Genomic DNA, 23692 nt, shown 5'->3' on the forward strand with positions numbered 1-23692 from the left:
AGTGTCCTAATAAAAGTAAGGTTATGGGGGGGGTTGTTGGGTTACGGGTATAGGGTGGATATGTGGGTTTGAGTAGGGTGATCATGGCTCGGCACAACATTGAGGGCCGAAGGGCCTGTTCTGTGCTGTACTGTTCTATGTTCTATATCACAAATTTCTGTGTGGATGCAAAAGGATCCTACGTTGGCAAAGTTGTGCCACATAAACGGGGCAGTACGGTAGCATGGTGGTTAGCATAAATGCTTCACAGCTCCAGGGTCCCAGGTTCGATTCCCGGCTGGGTCACTGTCTGTGCGGAGTCTGCACGTCCTCCCCGTGTGTGCGTGGGTTTCCTCCGGGTGCTCCGGTTTCCTCCCACAGTCCAAAGATGTGTGGGTTAGGTGGATTGGCTATGCTAAATTTCCCTTAGTGTCCTAATAAATAAGGTTAATGGGGGGGGGGGGGAGTTGTTGGGTTACTGGTATAGGGTGGATACGTTGACTTGAGTAGGGTGATCATTGCTCGGCACAACATCGAGGGCCGAAGGGCCTGTTCTGTGCTGTACTGTTCTATGTTCTATAATTCTACATGGGGGGACTTCAGGGGAAACTTCCTGAAGAACTGAGCACATTCACAACTAAGCTACAGGAGCTTCATGTTGAAGATGGCATTCTCTTGTGGGGAGTCCTTGTATTAGTTCCGAGGCCTTGAGTGTAGTTACATGCCAACTTCGCCAGGCCCTGCCTGAGGTCAATATTCCTACTACTCAGTCGAAATGGATGTGTGTGTACTGGTTGCCATTCACCACTTTGTAGACAACCACAGAGAAGCTACGCCAATCGGTCAGCATTCACGGTGTTCCAGAAGTCGACACAGATAACAGCACCCCAAATCGCTGGCTTTGAAGGCAGACCAAGGCAAGCTAGCAGCACGGTTCGATTCCCGTAACAGCCTCCCCGAACAGGTGCCGTAATGTGGCGACTAGGGACTTTTCACAGTAACTTCATTTGAAGCCTACTCGTGACAATAAACGATTTAAATTTTTTTAGGGGCTGGTTTAGCTCACCAAGCTAAATCGCTGGCTTTTAAAGCAGACCAAGCAGGCCAGCAGCACGGTTCGATTCCCGTACCAGCCTCCCCGGACAGGCACCGGAATGTGGCGACTAGGGGCTTTTCACAGTAACTTCATTGAAGCCTACTCGTGACAATAAGCGATTTTCATTTTTTTCATTTTCATTCACCAGCGAGAAATTCCTGAGGTTCATGCGGACCACCCTATGTCACCCCTCTTCAAACAGTCTGGCTGAGCGGGCAGTGCAAGCTTCCAAGGGAGGCACGAATAAACAAACTTCAGGGTCAGTTGAAACGAAACCGGTGCGTTTTTTGTTCAACTATCGGACCACGCTGCATATGATGACCAGGGTAATGATGGCAGAATTACTGATAGGCCAACGGCTATGAACCCATCTATGCTTACCATTTCCTGACCTTGGTGGGAAAGTGGGGAAGAAACAAGACCTCCAGAAGAGGTATCATGATTACCGGAAACAGGACTGAGGGTCCAAGCCAGGGGGCACTGTATATATCCAGAATTTTGGGGATGGTGCCCGGTCAATACTGGGGACCATAGTGGAGAAAAAACAGGACCAGTCTCTTATTTGGTCAAAGCCAGAGAACGGACTGCATGCAAACATGTGGACCATGTCAAAGGCAGGGAGTTGGCACCAGAGACAGCCCGTAAGATGAATCAGTCCCTTGTTCCCCTTTCCCACCATCCATGAGCCAGGGAGTACTGCTCTCCAAGGACCAGAGCACAGGTCTACACGAGATGGAAGATTCTGTGTTGAATATGGAGATGGAATTCTCCATAATCTCGGATAAAAGTTTGGTCAAGAAGATACCTCTGACAGGAGGTATTGGTGCAGAAGTGATGCTCCCCAACATGTTATGTACCCTCCGACCCAGCCCCGTGACCATTGGAAGTGCTGCGGCGGGAAAAGCGGTGAAGGAGATCTCCTCTGCCTCCAACAGAGGGACACATGGACTTGTGGGGGAGGGATGTAATAACCCTACAAGACATACAGAGATGACTCAATTGATCTCCCCCACTAAGGGGTGGAGGCCGAGCAGCTGGGGCTTGTGAAACTAAAACTTAAAAGCCGGCCTGGATTGGGACTGGTATGGTTGGTAGTCCCAGTGGGGACCTACATGCTGTATGCCACATTGTAGCCTTTTCTTTGCCTAAAGAATAAACCTGTGTTTGGATCACATTCTTGGGTCTCCTGAAGATTTTATAATTGGAAAAAGTCCAGATTAAAACTTTGAGTTTGTCCGAGTTGCAGACTGTCAGTCAATTTCTTGTCCTTCATGGTCTTGATGAAGGCCAAGGTAGCAGTTGCAGTTGGATCATTGAAAGACTTTGCGGAGTTGCTTAGTATATCTTTCAGCGTTGTGGAATAAAGCACAACATAATAATAATTATAACCTGTAATATTGTCACAAGTAGGCTTACATTAACACTGCAATGAAGTTACTGTGAAAAGCCCCTAGTCACCACATTCAGCACCTGTTCGGGTACACAGAGGGAGAATTCAGAATATCCTAGTTACCTAACAGCACATCATTTGGGACTTGTGGGAGGAAACCGGATGACCCGGAGGAAACCCACATAGACACGGGGAGAACGTGCAGACTCCGCACAGACAGTGACCCAAGCCGGGTATCGAACCTGGGACCCTGACGCTGTGAAGGAACAGTGCTAACCACTGTGCTACCAGGCCGCCCTCTGGGTGACCTTTGATAATAAAGAGCACTATTTTGGAACACCAGAGGAGGCGATGGAATTTGTGAGAGACAATGGACTGGAAGGTGAAGGAGGACATTGAACTGTAGGGGAGGGGTGTGGAGAGAAATGTGGTTTTCCTGTTTTTTCTGGTTCTTTGGTAATTCTTGTATGTTTTGTTCGGCTGGTGGTTGGGGAACTCTTCTCCTCCGAGATGTTTCGAGGCGATGGGCTTTTAACAAGGCTCAGGCGGCACTGTTATCACAAGAAAGTTCAGTTTGGTATGATCTTTCCTTCACGTCTTTGTTGATCTATGAGAATGAACGTCATCACTTTGAGACACCAGAGGAAGCTGAGGCGTTCATTCAAAGGAACGAACTGGGGTTGAAATAATTGGAATAATTGTATTGTATCCGAATTAAAAGAAAGAGGTTTAGAAAAGGAGGGATGGTCATTTGGAGTTTTTGTTTTTTTTTCTATTTGTTCGTTCATGTTAATGGTGAAGAGATATAGATGATTTTGTTGTTTTATATGAAGCAGTTTACTGTTTTTGCTGTACTTGGAATTTGCAAGTCGGTTTTGGGCGATTGGGGCTGGTTGGGTATTTTGGGATTTTAAGGATATTGAAGGCTCTCTCTGCAGAGGCTACTCCACTAGCTTGATTAATTAGTTAGTTAATAGAAGTGAGGAGATGGGTATATCTGTGGCCCATATGAGGGGGAATTCATTAAATTTAATACCTTAAGAATTAGGCCACTTGACCCATCAAGTCTGCTCCACCATTCAATCCTCCTCATCTCTGTTTTAAAGGATTGTCCCTTTAGTCTGAGATGGTGTCCTCTGATTCTATTTTTTTCTACAAGTGGAAACATCCTCTCTACGTCCAATCTATCCAGGCCTCGCAGTATCCAGTAAGTTTCAATAAGATCCCCTCTCATCCTTCTGAACTGCCAATGAGTACAGACCCCGAGTCCTTAAGCTTAGGGGTTATATTAATGGGATGGTTGAGGTGCAGTAAGGGAGAGGAGGGTGTTTGGGGTTTTGTACATAGTTTACCTGGTTTTTTTGGGTGTGGTGTCGGTGGGTGGCGGGAGAACGGGGGTTTAGTTCTCTGATGGTGACTGGAGACTTTTCTTTGTTGATTTGTGCTGGAGGATTCGACAGCCATCTTGTGTGGGTCTGGCGTCACCCATTCCTGGAGGGTTGCTGGACTGCCTCACGAGACAGGAATAACTGACTCCAGTGGGAGAGGGGTTGAACGTCACCCCCTTTCGGCTGGTCACGTGGAATGTGAGGGCGTTGAGCGGCCCTGTTAAGAGAGCCAACCACCTTAAGACTTTGAGGGCTGAAGTGGTGCTGTTGCAGGAGATCCATTTCCGAGTTAGAGACCAGATACAGTTACAGAGGGGCTGGGTGGGGCAAGTGTTTCATTCAGGGTTCGATGGTAGGGCCAGGGACTGTGATTCTGATCAACAGGAGCCTTTTCGGGGGAGGATTTTGATGGACCCAAATGGGAGGTATGTTATGGACAGTGGGCTGTAAGCAGGTTCACTGGTTGTGTTGGTCAATGTATATGCCCCAAATTAGGATGACACAACTTTTATTAATAGGTTGTTGTCGCTGATACCGGATTTGGATTCACACCAACTGAGCACGGATAGGGAATTTAATTGCGTTTTGGACCCCCAACTGGATAAATTAAGACCTAAGGTGTCAAGACCTTCTGGGATGGTGAAGGCTCTGTTGACCTTTGTAGAGCAGATAGGGAAGCTGACCCTTGGAGATGTGTACACCCGTGTGACAGGGATTTCTCATTCTTTTCTCAGGTGCAGCAGGTCTTTTCTTGGATTTAATTTTTTTTTGTAGACGGTAGGTCCTTGCTGCTGGGGGTGGTGGAGCCGGGATACACAGCAATGGTGATCCTACACGTCCCGCACCGTGTAGGAGTCGAGTTATTGAGCAATGGTGATCTCTGATCACGTCCCGCACTTATGTAGGAGGCGGGATACTGAGCAATGGTGATCTCTGATCACGCCCCGCACTATGTAGGGTTAGGGATACACAGCAATGATGATCTCTGATCACGCCCCGCACTATGTAGGATTAGGGATACACAGCAATGGTGATCTCTGATCACGTCCCGCACTATGTAGGAGTCGGGATATTGAGTAATGATGATCTCTGATCACGTCCCGCACTGTGTAGGATTAGGGATACTGAGCAATGGTGATCTCTGATCACGTCCCGCACTATGTAGGATTAGGGATACACAGCAATGGTGATCTCTGATCAGGTCCTGCACTATGTAGGAGTCGGGATATTGAGTAATGGTGATCTCTGATCACGTCCCGCACTGTGTAGGATTAGGGATACTGAGCAATGGTGATCTCTGATCACGTCCCGCACTATGTAGGATTAGGGATACACAGCAATGGTGATCTCTGATCATGCCCTGCACTATGTAGGATTAGGGATACACAGCAATGGTGATCTCGGATCACGTCCCGCACTATGTAGGAGTCGGGATATTGAGTAATGGTGATCTCTGATCACGTCCCGCACTGTGTAGGATTAGGGATACACAGCAATGGTGATCTCTGATCACACCCCGCACTATGTAGCCATGATAGTTGGCTCGGGTCCCGCTCAGCACCCCCTTTGGAGATTTGAGAATTTGCTGTTGCCAGATAAAGGTTTTTGCGAGAGGATCTCCTCTGTCATTGAGGAATATTTGAGTTTTAATCGGAGTGAGGAGATTTCCCCTTCAATGCTATGGTAGGTGCTGAAGGTGGTTGTAAAAGGGGAGATTATCTCCTTTACAGTACATAAGCAAAAGAGTGAAAGGGGGGAGAGGCGGAGGTTAGCGGATGTCATCTTAGAGGTGGACCATCAATACTCCATCAATCAGACACCAGAATTCCTGGCTGGCGGGAAGACTCTACAGGTGGAATTTGGGCTTCTATCCATAAACAGGGCGGTGCGCTTGCTGCAATGTTTGTTGGGGGCTCTCTATGAACTCTGGGAGAAAGCTAGTCATCTGCTGACACATCAGCTGAGATGGCAGGTGGCCTCTCGGGAAATTGTGCAAGTCAGGGGTGGGGCTGGCAGACTGGTCTCCACCCCAACCAAGGTTAATGGGTCGTTCAAAGTGCTTTATTGGATCCTGTATGAGTCGCAACACCCGGAGGATGAGTCCTTAATACCCGAGGTTTTAGACGGTCTGGCCTTCTTGGTAGTGGAGCAGGAGGAGAAGGAGGAATTGGAAAATCCTCTGACTCTAGAGGAGATTAAGGAGAATGTGGGATTGATGCAGTCGGGGAAGGGGCCGGGATCAGACAGGTTCACCATTGAATTTTTAAAAACGTCATCTTGGTTGCTGATCCCAGTGCTGCTTGAGATGTTCAAGGACTCTCTGACTCAAGAGACGTTATCAACCATTTTGGTGCAAGCAACTATCTTCTTGATATTAAAGAAGGATAAAGGCCCGATGAAATGAGTCACAGAAGGTTGGTTTACAAGTGCAACAGGTGATTAAGAAGGCAAATGGAATTTTGTCCTTCATTGCTAGAGGGATGGAGTTTAAGACTAGGGAGGTTATGTTGCAATTGTATAAGGTGTTAGTGCGGCCACACCTGGAGTATTGTGTTCAGTTTTGGTCTCCTTACTTGAGAAAGGACGTACTGGCGCTGGAGGGTGTGCAGAGGACATTCACTAGGTTAATCCCAGAGCTGAAGGGGTTGGATTATGAGGAAAGGTTGAGTAGACTGGGACTGTACTCGTTGGAATTTAGAAGGATGAGGGGGGATCTTATAGAAACATTTAAAATTATGAAGGGAATAGATAGGATAGATGCGGGCAGATTGTTTCCACTGGCGGGTGACAGCAGAACTAGGGGGCATAGCCTCAAAATAAGGGGAAGTAGATTTAGGACTGAGTTTAGGAGGAACTTCTTCACCCAAAGGGTTGTGAATCTATGGAATTCCTTGCCCAGTGAAGCAGTTGAGGCTCCTTCATTACATGTTTTTAAGGTAAAGATAGATAGATTTTTGAAGAATAAAGGGATTAAGGGTAATGGTGTTTGGGCCGGAAAGTGGAGCTGAGTCCACAAAAGATCAGCCATGATCTAATTGAATGGCGGAGCAGGCTCGAGGGGCCAGATGGCCTACTCCTGCTCCTAGTTCTTATGTTTTTATGAAATATAAGTCGTACCACCCTATATCTTTGTTGAATGCAGATGCAAAGTTGCTGGCGAAGGTATTGGCGAGGCGCTTGTCATCCTGCCTCACAGGGATAATTTCAGAAGACAAGACGGGATTTATTAAGGGGCAGCAATTGTTGGCTAATGTCCGGAGGCTCCTCAACGTGGTTCTGTCCCCCTCTCCATCCCCTGAAACATAAGGGGTAATTCTCTGGATGCAGAGAAGGCGTTCAATAGGATGGAATGGAGCTATTTATTTGAGATCTTGTGCAGGTTTGGCTTTGGACCTAGGTTTATATCCTGGCTTTTGTATAGGCCCCCCGCTGCCGGTGTCCTTCCAAACAATTTAAACTCAAAATACTTCTAACTGGGAAGAGGCATGGGACAGGGATGTCCATTGTCTCCTCTACTGTTTGCCCTGGCTACTGAACCTCTGGCTAACGCACTGAGGTCATCCACAAAGTGGAGGGGGATAGAGAGAGGAGGTAGGAAGCATAGAGTGTCCTTACATGCGGACAACCTGTTACTGTATGTGACGGGCCCTCTCTCCAAGCAGAGGAGATAATGAAACTGCTCGAGAGCTTTGGCTCCTTTTTGGGGACAGATCGAAGCTGGGTAAAAGCAAATATTTTCCTGTGAATCCCCCAGGAAGGGGAGCCGATCTGAGGAAGTTGTCTTTTTGCCTGGCCAGGTCCAACTTTCGTTACCTGGGAGTCCGGGCGGCCCACGACTGGACCTCATTACAGAAGCTATTGTTGGCCACTCCTTGTATGATATTCCTGATGATGCAGAATAGGCGGACAGAAGACAATTCTCAGAGATTCAGTGGCACTATATGAAGAAAGGCACAGATTTTTGAAGTGCCCTCAGCCAAAACATGTGAACTGTTCTTTGCCCCTTTGTTTGTGATTTGCGTTTTTCTACACAACCATATTTCAAAATGTAATCATTGTTACTAAAGCACTCTGAGACATTCGAGGGACATGGAAGGTGTTCTGTAAATGCAAGTTCTACCTTTCTTCGCCAATATTATTAGACTTAAATTATCTTGTTTTATGCACAGCTCACATTTAACTTTGGTTTTACAGAGCTGTAATGCTGAACTCGGTTGGCGTAATTGTGTTGTTCACGGTATCCTGCCTCAGTGGATTAGTTATGTACGCTGTTTATGAAACCTGTGATCCAATAAAGATGAATAGAGTTAGTACCTCTGACCAGGTAAGTCAAAATAATTTTAAAATTAAATTAGCTTGTCATAATATGCATTGTACTTTGTTTCTTTACACAAGCATCAGTAACATATGTCTCTTTGTAATTCACATTCCTGACTCCCCTATGAAAAGGTATCAGTTCCAGTGAGCACACTGTGGGCTGGATTCTTCACCCCGCCTGCCACAAGATCACCATGGGCGAGATGCGGACATTGGGAAAGCCTGTTGACCTTGAGCGGGATTCTCAGATCGCCAGACGGGCACGGTCAGAGAATTCTCCCCCCCCCCCCCCCCCCCCCCCCCCCGAAGCACAATTCAAGAATATATTTTTCTCAAGGATTTTTTATCGTCACGGCTACTGCACATTTCTTTAGGTGTCCTTGGATTGTTCACCATCTTTTGTTGCAACATGATATGTTTGTTGGAAGGGAAAGGAGCTTGCGAATGTTGGAGTTTGGGATTGTTGGTTGGGGGAGTGCGCCTGGAGGAATTGGGTGGTTGTTGTTTTTAGTGGGGTATTGGAGGGAGACCCTGGGTGGGGGCCACTTTGCTAGCGGGAAGGAGAGGGGGTTGCTAGTGAATGGGAGTGGTGTGGGGGGAGAGACTGCAATTCATTGGGCCAGGTTGGATGGGGCGCAATGGGTCTAGTTGTTGGCGTTATGAGGGAGGTTGTGGTGCTAAGCAGTTTGCAAGCCTGGAAGGATTCTCTTTCTGTCACCTTAAGGGTGAGGCTGGAAGCCAGCTTAGGTGGGCCTGGGTCCCATGGATTTGTGGAGGAGTATTGCATCATGGTGGGGATGACTGATTCACACAAAGAGTGTGAGAGACCCCCAACAAGGTTAGTCACCTGGAACATGTGGGGCCTGGGGATGGGGTGCTATTGGTTAAAGTCTTGATATTGAGGTTGGAGTCCTGTCTCCCGGAGGTAGTGGGGGAAGATCAGACAGCTTTTCTCAATGTAGTTCTTGCACAGCAGTCGTGCCTGAACCAGAGATAACCGTGTCTCTGGACGCAGACAAAGGAGGATTTGGGGGCCGATACAGTGTTCCAATAAGAAACTCACTTGCAGGTGTGGGACGAGACCAGATTGCAGCCAAGTTTCCACTCGGGGTTTGACAGCATGGCCAGGTTTGGGTGGTGATTCTGGTCAGCAAGAGGGTTCGTTTTCAGGTGGGGATGCTGATCAGAGGGGTCATTAAGTGATGGTTACAGGTACACTGGAGGAGAAGGCTGAGGTCTTGGTGAACGTGTATGCCCTAAAGTGGGACAAATCAAGTTTATGGGATGGTTGCTGGCTGCAATTCCAGAATTAAATACACATCAATTGATTTTAGAACATACAAAGAACAAAGAAAATTACAGCACAGGAACAGGCCCTTCGGCCCTCCCAACCTGCGCCGATCCAGATCCTTTATCTAAACCTGTCGCCTATTTTCCAAGGATCTACTTCCCTATGTTCCCCGTCTGTTCATATATCTGTCTAGATTTATCTTAAATGATGCTATCATGCCCGCTTCTACCACCTCCACTGGCAAAGCATTCCAGGCACCCACCACCCTCTGCGTAAAAAACTTTCCACGTACAGCTCCCTTAAACTTTCCCCCTCTCACCTTGAAATCGTGATGTGTTGTAATTGACGCCCCCACTCTTGGAAAAAGCTTGTTGCTATCCACCCTGTCCATACCTCTCATAATTTTGTAGACCTCAATCAGGTCCCCCCTCAACCTCCGTCTTTCCAACGAAAACAATTCTAATCTACTCAACCTTTCTACATAGCTAGCACCCTCCATACCAGGCAACATCCAGGTGAACCTCCTCTGCATCCTCTCTAAAGCATCCACATCCTTCTGGTAATGTGGCGACCAGAACTGCATGTAATATTCCAAATGTGGCCTAACCAATGTCACATACAACTGTAACATGACCTGCCGATTCTTGTACTCAATACCCCGTCCGATGAAGGCAAGCATGCTGTATGCTTTCTTGACCACTCTATCGGCCTGCTTTGCCACCTTCAGGGTACAATGGACCTGAGCTCCCAGGTCTCTCTGTACATCAATTTTCTCCTTGACTCTTCCATTGACCAGATAGTCCACTCTTGAATTGGATCTTCCAAAATGCATCACCTCATATTTGCCTGGATTGAACTCCATCTGCCATTTCTCTGCCCAATTCTCCAATCTATCTATATTTTGCTGTATTCTCTGACAGTCCCCCTCGTTATCTGCAACTCCACCAATCTTAGTATCATCTGCAAACTTGCTAATCAGACCACATATACCTTCGTCCAGATCATTTATGTATATCACAAACAACAGTGGTTCACAGGGATGTGTCTGTCCTGCACTCTAATCAACCTTTCCTTAAAAGACTCCCACATTTCAAATGTGGATTTACCCTTTAACAGCTGCTCCCAATCCACATTCCCTTGCTCCTGCTGAATTTTTTAATACTTGGCCTTTCCCCAATTTAGCACTCTTTCTTTAGGACCACTCTCGTCTTTGTCCATGAGTATCCTAAAACTTACGGAATTGTGATCATTGTTCCTAAAGTAACCACCGACTGAAACTTCAACCACCTGGCCGGGATCATTCCCCAATATCAGGTCCAGTTCCCGAGTTGGACTATTTACATACTGCTCTAAAAAACTCTCCTGGATGCTCCTTACAAATTCTGCTCCATCTACGCCTCCAACACTACATGAGTCTCATTCAATGTTAGGGAAGTTAAAAACTCCCATCACGACCACCCTATTGCTCTACATTTTTCTATAATCTGTCTACATATTTGTACCTCTACTTCACGCTCAGTTTTGGGAGGCCTGTAGTAAAGCCCCAACAATATTACTGCACCCTTCCTACTTCTTAACTCTACCCATATTGCCTCAGTGTTTGAATCCTCCATAGTGCCCTCCTTAATCACAACTGTGATATCTCTGACCAGTAATGCAACTCCTCCACCCCTTTTACCTCCCTCTCTATCCCTCTTGAAGCATCTATACCCTGGGATATTTAGTTGCCAATCTTGCCCTTCCCTCAACCAAGTCTCAGTAATACCAATAACATCATATTACCAGGTACTAATCCAAGCCCTAAATTAATCTGCCTTACCTGCTACACTTCTCGCATTAAAACAAATGCACCTCAGACCACCTGTCCCTTTGCGTTCATCATCTCTTCCCTGTCTACTCTTCCCCTTAGACACAATGCGTTTATTACCGAGTACCTTACTGGCTTTAGTTGTTGCCTCTTTACTGACCTCTAACTTCCTAATCTGATTCCCATTCCCTTGCCACATTAGTTTAAAACCTCCCCAACAGTGTTAGCCAAAGCACCCCCTAGGACATTGGTTCCAGTCCTGCCCAGGTGTAGACCATCTGGTTTGTAATGGTCCCACTGCCCCCAGAACCGGTTCCAATGTCCCAAACATCTAAACCCCTCCCTCCTGCACCATCTCTCAAGCTACGTATTCATTCTGACTATTCTTGAATTTCGACTCTGACTGGCTCGTGGCACTGGTAGCAATCCTGAGATTACTACCTTTGAGGTCCTACTTAACTTATCTCCTAACTCCCTAAATTCTGATTGTAGGACCACATCCCGTGTTTTACCTATATCGTTGGTGCCTGTATGCACTACTCAACTGGCTGTTCACCCTCCCCCTTCAGTATGTCCTGCAGTCGATCTGAGACATCACTGACCCGTGCACCCGGGAGGCAACATACCATTCGGGAGTCTTGTTTTCAACCACAGAAATGCCTGTCTACTCCCCTTACAATTGAATCCCCTATGACTATAGCCCTGCCAGTCTTTTTCCCACCCTTCTGTGTAGCAGAGCCAGCCACGGTGCCATGAGCCTGGCTACTACTGCCTTCCCCTGGTGAGTCATCTCCCCCAACAGTATCCAAAACGGTATACCTGTTTTGGAGGGAGATGACCGCAGGGGACACCTGCACTGCCTTTTTGCTCTGTCTCAGCCTTTTGGTCACCCATTCCCTGTCTCCTTCACCAATCCTAATCTGCGGTGTGACCAACTCGCTGAATGCGCTATCTACGACCTCCTCAGCATCGCGGATGCTCCAAAGTGAGTCCATCCGCAGCTCCAGAGCCGTCATGCGGTCAAACAGGAACTGCAGCTGGACACACTTCCCGCACGTGAAGGAGTCAGAGACATCGGCCGTGTCCCTGAAATCCTACATTGAGCACGAGGAGCATAACAGGGGTCTGGGATCTCCTGCCATTTTTACACTTTACCGTAACTGATTACAAATATATTATCATATAATGAATAAGTGAAAGGAATAAAGATTTTACTTACTGGTCACAATACTTATCAACACACAAAGAGTTAAATTTCTCCCAGCTACTGCTAATTGGAGCACTTTCCTTATCAGCCAATCAGGTCACTGTTTTGCTGTGATGTCACTCTTCAAATTTATCCCCAAAGACCCTGTGGCCGCTGTTTAAGCAGCGAAGCTGCTCCACCCACTCCAACAGCTGAATTCCCGCTGAAAAGACTCATCCGCGAAGCAGCTAGTTTAAATACTCACCGCTCGATTCTGTAGCTCCGCCCACTCCAACAGCTGAATTCCCGCCGGCATTGTTTTAATTGCCTGTTGGATCCAAAGTTGGATCGTTCAAGGCCGGGATCTCTAGCCCCTCCGGAGTTGGCGAAGGTATTAGCCGCTTTCATGGAGGAGACATGAGGGGAAGACCTAAGGCGGTTTACGCACCCGGTGGGGAGTAAGGGGTTTTTGTTTTTTTTTTTCTCCCAAGGTGTACTTCAGGATTGAATTTTTTGTCATGGGGTCAGTGGGTTTTTTGACCCTGCTCCCTGGGGTGTAAAACACATTTCTGACCATGTGCCGCACTTGGTGGACTTGATGTTGGAGGCGGGTCGGGCACAGGGCATGGAATCGAAGCTGGATGTGGGACTGTTACTCGATATCAGATTTAGCAGGAAGATTTCTAGATGCATAAAGGAGTATGTTGAATTGAATTAGAACGGGATGGTCTTGCCCTCTACTTTGTGGGAGGCAGTAAAGGTAGTGACTGGGTGGGGGGAGATCATCTTATACAAGGCATACATGGACAGGGAGGTCAGGAAGGAGTGCCAGGAGCTGGTGGACGAGAGTTTGGGTGTAGATCGTGAGTATGCGATTGGCCTAACACTGGAGGTATGGAAACGCATGAATAAGCTGCAAATGCAGTTCAAACTGTTGTCCACGGGCCGGGCAGTGTGCTAGCTGATGTGCTTAAAGGGGGTGGTGTATGAATATTCGGAGAAGGCTTGTGGGACAGGGTTTAGAAAACTCCACAGTATATCATGGAGTTCACCTGACCTACAAATGTTTATTGATTTTGGTTACGATGAGCGAAATAACCTGTCTTCAGGTGTTATTCAACAGTGGTCATGAACAAAGAAAAGTACAGCACAGGGACAGGGCCTTTGGCCCTCCAAGCCTGTGCCAACCATGCTGCCCGTCTAAACTAAAATCTTCTACACTTCCGGGGTCCGTATCCCTCTATTCCCATCCTATTCATATATATGTCAAGATGCCCCTTAAATGTCACTATCGTACCTGCTTCCACCACCTCCTCCGGCAGCGAGTTCAAGGCACCCACTACTCTCTGTGTAAAAAAACTTGCCTCGTACATCTCCTCTAAACTTTGCCCCTCGCACCTTAAACCTATGTCCCCTGGTAATTGACCCTTCTACCCTGAGAAAATGTCTCTGACCATCCATTCTGTCTATAGAACATAGAACAGTACAGCACAGAACAGGCCCTTCGGCCCTCAATGTTGTGCCGAGCCATGATCACCCTACTCAAACCCACATATCCACCCTATACCCGTAACCCAACAACCCCCCCCATAACCTTACTTTTATTAGGACACTACGGGCAATTTAGCATGGCCAATCCACCTAACCCGCACATCTTTGGACTGTGGGAGGAAACCGGAGCACCCGGAGGAAACCCACGCACACAGGGGGAGGACGTGCAGACTCCACACAGACAGTGACCCAGCCGGGAATCGAACCTGGGACCCTGGAGCTGTGAAGCATTTATGCTAACCACCATGCTACCCTGCTGCCCCAAGTGTGGGTCTATGCCCCACATAATTTTGTCAACCTCTATCAGGTCGCCCCTCAACTTCCTTCATTCCAGTGAGAACTTTATTCAACCTCTCCTCATAGCTAATGCCCTCCATACCAGGCAACATCCTGGTAAATCTCTTCTGCACCCTCTCTAACGCCTCCACATCCTTCTGGTAGTGTGGCGACCAGAATTGAACACTATATTCCAAGTGTGGCCTAACTAAGGTTCTATACAGCTGCAACATGACTTGCCAATTTTTATACTCAATGCCCCGGCCAATGAAGGCAAGCATGCCATATGCCTTCTTGACTACTTTCTCCCCTGTGTTGCCCCTTTCAGTGACCTGTGGACCTGTACACCAAGATCTCTCTGACTGTCAATACTCTTGAGTGTTCTACCATTCACTGTATATTCCCTACCTGTATTAGACCTTCCAAAATGCATTACCTCACATTTTTCCGGATTAAACTCCATCTGCCATCTCTCTGCCCAAGTCTCCAAACGATCTAAATCCTGCTGTATCCTCTTGACAGACCTCATCACTATCCACAAATCCACCTGCCTTTGTGTCGTTCGCAAACTTACGAATCAGACCAGTTACATTTTCCTCCAAATCATTTATATATACTACGAACAGCAAAGGTCCCAGCACTGATCCCTGTGGAACACCACTAGTCACAGCCCTCCAATCAGAAAAGCATACTTACATTGCTACTCTCTGCTTTCGATGACCTAGCCAGTTCTGTATCCATCTTGCCAGCTCACCCCTGATCCCGTGTGACTTCACCTTTTGTCCCAGTCTGCCATGAGGGACCTTGTCAAAGGCCTTACTGAAGTCCATATAGACAACATCCACTGCCCTACCTGCATCAATCATCTATGTGATCTCCTCGAAAAACTCTATCAAGTTAGTGAGTCACGACCTCCCCTTCACAAAACGGTGTTGCCTCTCATTAATACAACCACTTTTTCTTTCTATTTTTTAGAGAAATACAGCACAGAACAGGCCCTTCGGCCCACGATGTTGTGCCAAACTTTTGTCCTAGGTTAATCATAGAATTCTGGACACTAAGGGCAATTTATCATGGCCAATCCACCCAACCTGCACATCTTTGGACTGTGGGAGGAAACCGGAGTATCCGGAGGAAACTCACGCACACACGGAGGGATGTGCAGACTCCACACAGACAGTGACCCAAGTCGAAATCGAACTTGGAACCCTGGAGCTGTGAAGCAATTGTGCTATCCACAATGCTACCGTGCTGCCCTTAAGAACAAATTAATCTACACTCCATTATTCTACCCTAATCCATGTACCTATCCAATAGCCACTTGAAGGTCCCTAACGTTTCCGACTCAACTACTTCCACAGGCAGTGCATTCCATGCCCCCACTACTCTCTGGGTAAAGAACCTACCTCTGACATCCCCCCTATATCTTCCCCTGTATCGCTCCACCATTTACCTTAAATTCATGTCCACTTGTAATGGTTTGTTCCACCCGGGGAAAAAGTCTCTGACTGTCTACTCTATCTATTCCCCTGATCATCTTATAAACCTCTATCAAGTCGCCCCTCATCCTTCTCCGTTCTAATGAGAATAGGCCTTGCACCCTCAACGTTTCCTCGTAAGACTTACTCTCCATTCCAGGCAACATCCTGGTAAATCTCCTTTGCACCTTTTCCAAAGCTTCCACATCCTTCCTAAAATAAGGTGACCAGAACTGTACACAGTACTCCAAATGTGGCCTGACCAAGGTTTTGTACTGCATCATCACCTCACGGCTCTTAAATTCAATCCCTCTGCTAATGAACGCTTGCACGCCATATGCCTTCTTCACAGCTCTATCCACTTGAGTGGCAACTTTCAAAGATCTATGAACATAGACCCAAGATCTCTCTGCTCCTCTACATTGCCACGAACCCTACCGTTAACCCTGTATTCCGCATTCATATTTCTCCTTCCAAAATGGACAACGTTACACTTGTCAGGGTTAAACTCCATCTGCCACTTCTCAGCCCAGCTCTGCATCCTATCTATGTCTCTTTGAAGCCGACAACAGCCCTCCTCACTATCCACAACTCCACCAATCTTCGTGTCATCTGCAAATTTACTGACCCACCCTTCAACTCCCTCATCCAAGTCGTTAATGAAAATCACAAACAGCAGAGGACCCAGAACTGATCCCTGCGGTACGCCACTGGTAACTGGGCTCCAGGCTGAATATTTGCCATCCACCACCACTCTCTGACTTCTATCAGTTAGCCAGTTCGTTATCCAACTGACCAAATTTCCCACTATCCCATGCCTCCTTACTTTCTGCATAAGTCTACCATGGGGAACCTTATCAAATGCCTTACTAAAATCCATGTACACTACATCCACTGTTTACCTTCATCCACATGCTTGGTCACCTCCTCAAATAAGTTAATAAGACTTGTAAGGCAAGACCTTCCCCTCACAAATCCGTGCTGACTATCCCTAATCAAGCAGTGTCTTTCCAGATGCTCAGAAATCCTATCCCTCAGTAGTCTTTCCATTACTTTGCCTACCACCGAAGTAAGACTAACTGGCCTGTAATTCCCAGGGTTATCCCTATTCCCTTTTTTGAACAGGGGCACGACATTCGCCACTCTCCAATCCTCTGGTACCACCCCTGTTGACAGCGAGGACGAAAAGATCATTGCCAACGGCTCTGCAATTTCATTTCTTGCTTCCCATAGAATCCTTAGATATATCCCGTCAGGCCCGGGGGACTTGTCTATCCTCAAGTTTTTCAAAATGCCCAACACATCTTCCTTCCTAACAAGAATCTCCTCAAGCTTACCAGTCTGTTTCACACTGTCCTCTCCAACAATATGGCCCCTCTCGTTTGTAAATACTGAAGGAAAATACTTGTTCAAGACCTCTCCTATCTCTTCAGACTCAATACACAATCTCCCACTACTGTCCTTGATCGGGCCTACCCTCGCTCTAGTCATTCTCATATATGTGTAAAAGGCCTTGGGGTTTTCCTTGATCCTACCCGCCAAAGATTTTTCATGCCCTCTCTTAGCTCTCCTAATCCCTTTCTTCAGTTCTCTCCTGGCTGTCTTGTATCCCTCCAGCGCCCTGTCTGAACCTTGTTTCCTTAGCCTTACATAAGTCTCCTTCTTCCTCTTAACAAGACATTCAACCTCTCTTGTCAACCATGGTTCCCTCACTCGACCATCTCTTCCCTGCCTGACAGGGACATACATATCAGAAACACGCAGTACCTGTTCCTTGAACAAGTTCCACATTTCACTTATGTCCTTCCCTGACAGCCTATGTTCCCAACTTATGCACTTCAATTCTTTTCTGACAGCATTGGATTTACCTTTCCCCCAATTGTAAACCTTGCCCTGTTGCACGCACCTATCCCTCTCCATAACTAAAGTGAAAGTCACAGAATTGTGGTCACTACCTCCAAAATGCTCCCCCACTAACAAATCTATCACCTGCCCTGGTTCATTACCAAGTACCAAATCCAATATGGCCTCCCCTCTGGTCGGACAATCTACATACTGTGTTAGAAAAGCTTCCTGGACACACTGCACAAACACTACCCCATCCAAACTATTTGATCTAAAGAGTTTCCACTCAATGGGCGAAATTCTCCGACCCCACGCAGGGTCGGAGAATCGGCCGGCAGCGGCGTTATTCCCGCTCCCGCAGGGTTTTTAAATCTCTGACCGGCCAAAAACCGGCGCTGTGCAAATCCCGCCGGCAGCCTCTGAAAACAGCTGGCGCCGGCGGGATTTCATTTTTTTTTTAGTTGCCACAAATCTCCGGCCCGGATGGGCCGAAGTCCCGCCGACGTGGCCACGGGTCACGTCGGCGAAAATCACAGTTGCTTTAAAACGGCGTCAACCATTGATGATGGTTGACGCCGTTCAGTGTCGGGGGGTGGAACATAGAACATAGAACATAGAACGATACAGCGCAGTACAGGCCCTTCGGCCCTCGATGTTGTACCGACATGGAAAAAAAAAACTAAAGGCCATCTAACCTACACTATGCCCTTATCATCCATATGCTTATCCAATAAACTTTTAAATGCCCTCAATGTTGGCGAGTTCACTACTGTTGCAGGTAGGGCATTCCACGGCCTCACCACTCTGCGTAAAAAACCCACCTCTGACCTCTGTCCTATATCTATTACCCCTCAATTTAAGGCTATGTCCCCTCGTGCTAGCCACCCCCATCCGCGGGAGAAGGTTCTCGCTGTCCACCCTATCTTACCCTCTGATCATTTTGTATGCCTCTATTAAGTCACCTCTTAACCTTCTTCTCTCTAACGAAAACAACCTCAAGTCCATCAGCCTTTCCTCATAAGATTTTCCCTCCATACCAGGCAACATCCTGGTAAATCTCCTCTGCACCCGTTCCAAAGCTTCCACGTCCTTCCTATAATGAGGCGACCAGAACTGTACGCAATACTCCAAATGCGGCCGTACTAGAGTTTTGTACAACTGCAACATGACCTCATGGCTCCGGAACTCAATCCCTCTACCAATAAAGGCCAACACACCATAGGCCTTCTTCACAACCCTATCAACCTGGGTGGCAACTTTCAGGGATCTATGTACATGGACACCGAGATCCCTCTGCTCATCCACACTACCAAGAATTTTACCATTAGCCAAATTTTCCGCATTCCTGTTATTCTTTCCAAAGTGAATCACCTCACACTTCTCCGCATTAAACTCCATTTGCCACCTCTCAGCCCAGCTCTGCAGCTTATCTATGTCCCTCTGTAACCTGCAACATCCTTCCGCACTGTCTACAACTCCACCGACTTTAGTGTCGTCTGCAAATTTACTCACCCATCCTTCTGCGCCCTACTCTAGGTCATTTATAAAAATGACAAACAGTAACGGCCCCAGAACAGATCCTTGTGGTACGCCACTCGTAACTGAACTCCATTCTGAACATTTCCCATCAACTACCACTCTCTGTCTTCTTTCAACTAGCCAATTTCTGATCCACATCTCTAAATCACCTTCAATCCCCAGCCTCCGTATTTTCTGCAATAGCCGACCGTGGGGAACATAATCAAACCTTTACTGAAATCCATATACACCACATCAACTGCTCTACCCTCGTCTACCTGTTCAGTCACCTTCTCAAAGAACTCGATAAGGTTTGTGAGGCATGACCTACCCTTCACAAAACCATGCTGACTATCCCTAATCATATTATTCCTATCTAGATGATTATAAATCGTATCTTTTATAATCCTCTCCAAGACCTTACCCACCACAGACGTTAGGCTCACCGGCCTATAGTTACCGGGGTTATCTCTACTCCCCTTCTTGAACAAAGGGACCACATTTGCTATCCTCCAGTCCTCTGGCACTATTCCTGTAGCCAATGATGACCTAAAAATCAAAGCCAAAGGCTCAGCAATCTCTTCCCTGGCTTCCCAGAGAATCCTAGGATAAATCCCATCCGGCCCCGGGGACTTATCTATTTTCACCTTGTCCAGAATTGCCAACACTTCTTCCCTATGCACCTCAATGCCATCTATTCTAATAGCCTGGGTCTCAGCATTCTCCTCCACAATATTATCTTTTTCTTGAGTGAATACTGACGAAAAGTATTCATTTAGTATCTCGCTTATCTCCTCAGCCTCCACACACAACTTCCCACCATTGTCCTTGACTGGCCCTACTCTTACCCTAGTCATTGTTTTATTCCTGACATACCTATAGAAAGCTTTTGGGTTTTCCTTGATCCTACCTGCCAAAGACTTCTCATGTCCCCTCCTTGCTCGTCTCAGCTCTCTCTTTAGATCCTTCCTCGCTTCCTTGTAACTATCAAGCGCCCCAACTGAAACTTCATGCCTCATCTTCACATAGGCCTCCTTCTTCCTCTTAACAAGAGATTCCACTTCTTTGGTAAACCACGGTTCCCTCGCTCGACCCCTTCCTCCCTGCCTGACTGGTACGTACTTATCAAGAACATGCAATAGCTGTTCCTTGAACAAGCTCCACATATCCAGTGTGCCCAACCCTTGCAGCCTACTTCTCCAACCAACACATCCTAAGTCATGTCTAATGGCATCATAATTGCCCTTCTCCCAGCTATAACTCTTGCCTTGCGGGGTATACTTATCCCTTTCCATCACTAACGTAAAGGTCACCGAATTGTGGTCACTGTTTCCAAAGTGCTCACCTACCTCCAGATCTAACACCTGGCCTGGTTCATTACCCAAAACCAAATCCAATGTGGCCTCGCCTCTTGTTTGCCTGTCAACATATTGTGTCAGGAAACCCTCCTGCACACATTGTACAAAGAACGACCCATCTAATGTACTCGAACTATATCTTTTCCAGTCAATATTTGGAAAGTTAAAGTCTCCCATAACAACTACCCTGTTACTTTCGCTCTTTTCCTGAATCATCTCCGCCATCCTTTCCTCTACATCCCTAGAACTATTAGGTGGCCTATAGAAAACTCCCAACAGGGTGACCTCTCCTTTCCTGTTTCTAACCTCAGCCCATACTACCTCAGAAGAAGAGTCCCCCATCTAGCATCCTTTCCGTCACCGTAATACTGTCCTTGACTAGCAGCGCCACACCTCGCCCTCTTTTGCCCTCTTCTCTGACCTTACTAAAACACCTAAACCCCGGAACCTGCAACAACCATTCCTGTCCCTGCTCTATCCATGTCTCTGAAATGGCCACAACGTCGAAGTCCCAGGTACCCACCCATGCTGCCAGTTCCCCTACCTTATTTCGTATACTCCTGGCATTGAAGTAGACACACTTCAAACCACCTACCTGAACACTGGCACCCTCCTGCGAAGTCAAATCTGTGCTCCTGACCTCTATACTCTCAATCTCCCGTACCCCAAAACTACAATCCAGGTTCCCATGCCCCTGCTGAACTAGTTTAAACTCCCCCAAAGAGCACTAACAAATCTCCCCCCCAGGATATTGGTGCCCCTCAGTTTCAGATGTAGACCATCCTGTCTATAGAGGTCCCACCTTCCCCAGAAAGAGCCCCAGTTATCCAGAAATCTGAATCCCTCCCGCCTGCACCATCCCTGTAGTTGCGGCATCGGGGGGTGGGTTGCGGCATCGGGGGGTGGGTTGCGGCATCGGGGGGTGGATTGCGGCATCCGGGGGGGGTTGCGGCATCGGGGGGGGGGGGGGGTTGCGGCATCGGGGGGTGGGTTGCGGCATCGGGGGGTGGGTTGCGGCATCGGGGGTGGGTTGCGGCATCGGGGGGTGGGTTGCGGCATCGGGGGGTGGGTTGCGGCATCGGGGGGTGGGTTGCGGCATCGGGGGGTTTATGGCATCGGGGGGGGGTTGCGGCATCGGGGGTTTGCGGCATCGGGGGGGTTGCGGCATCGGGGGGGTTGCGGCATCGGGGGGGGCATCGGGGGGTGTGTTGCGGCATCGGGGGGTGGGTTGCGGCATCGGGGGGTGGGTTGCGGCATCGGAGGGTGGGTTGCGGCATCGGGGGGGGTTTGCGGCATCGGGGGGTGGGTTGCGGCATCGGGGGGGGGTTTGGGGGCAGCGGCGTGCAGAGAGAGAGGGCGACGGATGCCCGGGGCCAACACACTGTCGCCCCCCCCCCCTCTGTATGCCGCTGCCCCCTACCCCAACCACCCCCCCTCACCACCCCTACCTCCCTCCAACGCCCCTACCTCCCTCCAACGCCCCACCCCCCTCCCCACCCCCACCCCACCACCCCCCCCCCCCTCCCCACCCCACCACCCCCACCCCCCTCCCCACCCCACCACCCCTACCCCCCTCCCCACCCCACCACCCCTACCCCCCTCCCCACCCCACCACCCCTACCCCCCTCCCCACCCCACCACCCCTACCCCCCTCCCCACCCCACCACCCCTACCCCCCTCCCCACCACCCCTACCCCCCTCCCCACCACCCCTACCCCCTCCCCACCACCCCTACCCCCCCTCCCCACCACCCCTACCCCCCTCCCCACCACCCCTACCCCCCTCCCCCCCACCCCTACCCCCCTCCCCACCACCCCTACCCCCCCCCCCACCCCCCCTACCCCCCTCCCCACCCCCCCTACCCCCCTCCCCACCACCCCTACCCCCTCCCCACCACCCCTACCCCCCTCCCCACCACCCCTACCCCCCTCCCCACCACCCCTACCCCCTTCCCCACCACCCCTACCCCCTTCCCCACCACCCCTACCCCCCTCCCCACCACCCCTACCCCCCTCCCCACCACCCCTACCCCCCTCCCCACCACCCCTACCCCCCTCCCCCCCTCCCCACCACCCCTCCCCTCCTCCCCACCACCCCTCCCACATTCCCCACCACCCCTACCCCCCTCCCCCCCACCCCTACCCCCCTCCCCACCCCCCCTACCCCCCTCCCCACCACCCCTACCCCCTCCCCACCACCCCTACCCCCCTCCCCACCTCCCCTACCCCCCTCCCCACCACCCCTACCCCCCTCCCCACCACCCCTACCCCCTCCCCACCACCCCTACCCCCCTCCCCACCACCCCTACCCCCCTCCCCACCACCCCTACCCCCTCCCCACCACCCCTAACCCCCTCCCCACCACCCCTAACCCCCTCCCCACCACCCCTACCCCCCTCCCCACCACCCCTACCCCCCTCCCCACCACCCCTACCCCCCTCCCCACCACCCCTACCCCCCCCCCCACCACCCCTACCCCCCTCCCCACCACCCCTACCCCCCTCCCCACCACCCCTACCCCCCTCCCCACCACCCCTACCCCCCTCCCCACCACCCCTACCCCCCTCCCCACCACCCCTACCCCCCACCCCACACTAATGCCGCACCCCCCACCCCTAAAAACGGAGGAAGGAAGGGGGGGAGGAGGAAGGAAGGGGGGGAGGAGTTAGGAAGGGGGGGAGGAGGAAGGAAGGGGGGGGAGGAGGGAAGGGGGGGGGAAGGAAGGGGGGGAGGAGGAAGGAAGGGGGGAGGAGGAAGGAAGGGGTGGGAGGAGGAGAGAGGGGGGTGTGGGTACCGGCCTTCAGAGGGAGGGGGACGGGGTGTGGGTACCGGCGTTGAGGGGGGGGGGACCCGGCGTTGAGGGGGGGGGGGGGTTGTGGCGTTGCGAGAGATGGGGGGGCGGCGTTGGAGGGGGGTAGGGGTGGTGTGGGGGGGGGTAGGGGTGGTGGGGAGGGGGGTAGGGGTGGTGGGGAGGGGGTAGGGGTGGTGGGGAGGGAGGTAGGGGTGGTGGGGAGGGGGGTAGGGGTGGTGGGGAGGGAGGTAGGGGTGGTGAGGGGGGGTGGTTGGGGTAGGGGGCAGCGGCGTGCAGAGAGGGGGGGGCGACGGATGCCCGGGGCCAACGCACCGTCGCCCCCCTCTCTGCACGCCGCTGCCCCCAAACCCCCCCCCGATGCCCCCCCCCGATGCCGCACCCCCCCCGATGCCGCAAACCCC

General features: G+C 50.0%; 1 protein-coding gene across 1 annotated transcript in view; it reads left to right on the plus strand.

Annotated features, from left to right (window-relative positions):
* LOC119953565 (sodium-coupled monocarboxylate transporter 1-like) overlaps positions 1–23692 on the plus strand; it is a 221685-nt gene that overhangs the window by 145232 nt on the left and 52761 nt on the right. The window contains exon 10 of the mRNA XM_038777958.1: positions 8048–8177. Within this exon, the coding sequence (XP_038633886.1) occupies positions 8048–8177 (130 nt within the window). The remainder of the gene's footprint in view (positions 1–8047; positions 8178–23692) is intronic.

This window comes from Scyliorhinus canicula, chromosome 18 (genome assembly GCF_902713615.1).
Source record: "Scyliorhinus canicula chromosome 18, sScyCan1.1, whole genome shotgun sequence".
NCBI classification, from domain to species: domain Eukaryota; kingdom Metazoa; phylum Chordata; class Chondrichthyes; order Carcharhiniformes; family Scyliorhinidae; genus Scyliorhinus; species Scyliorhinus canicula.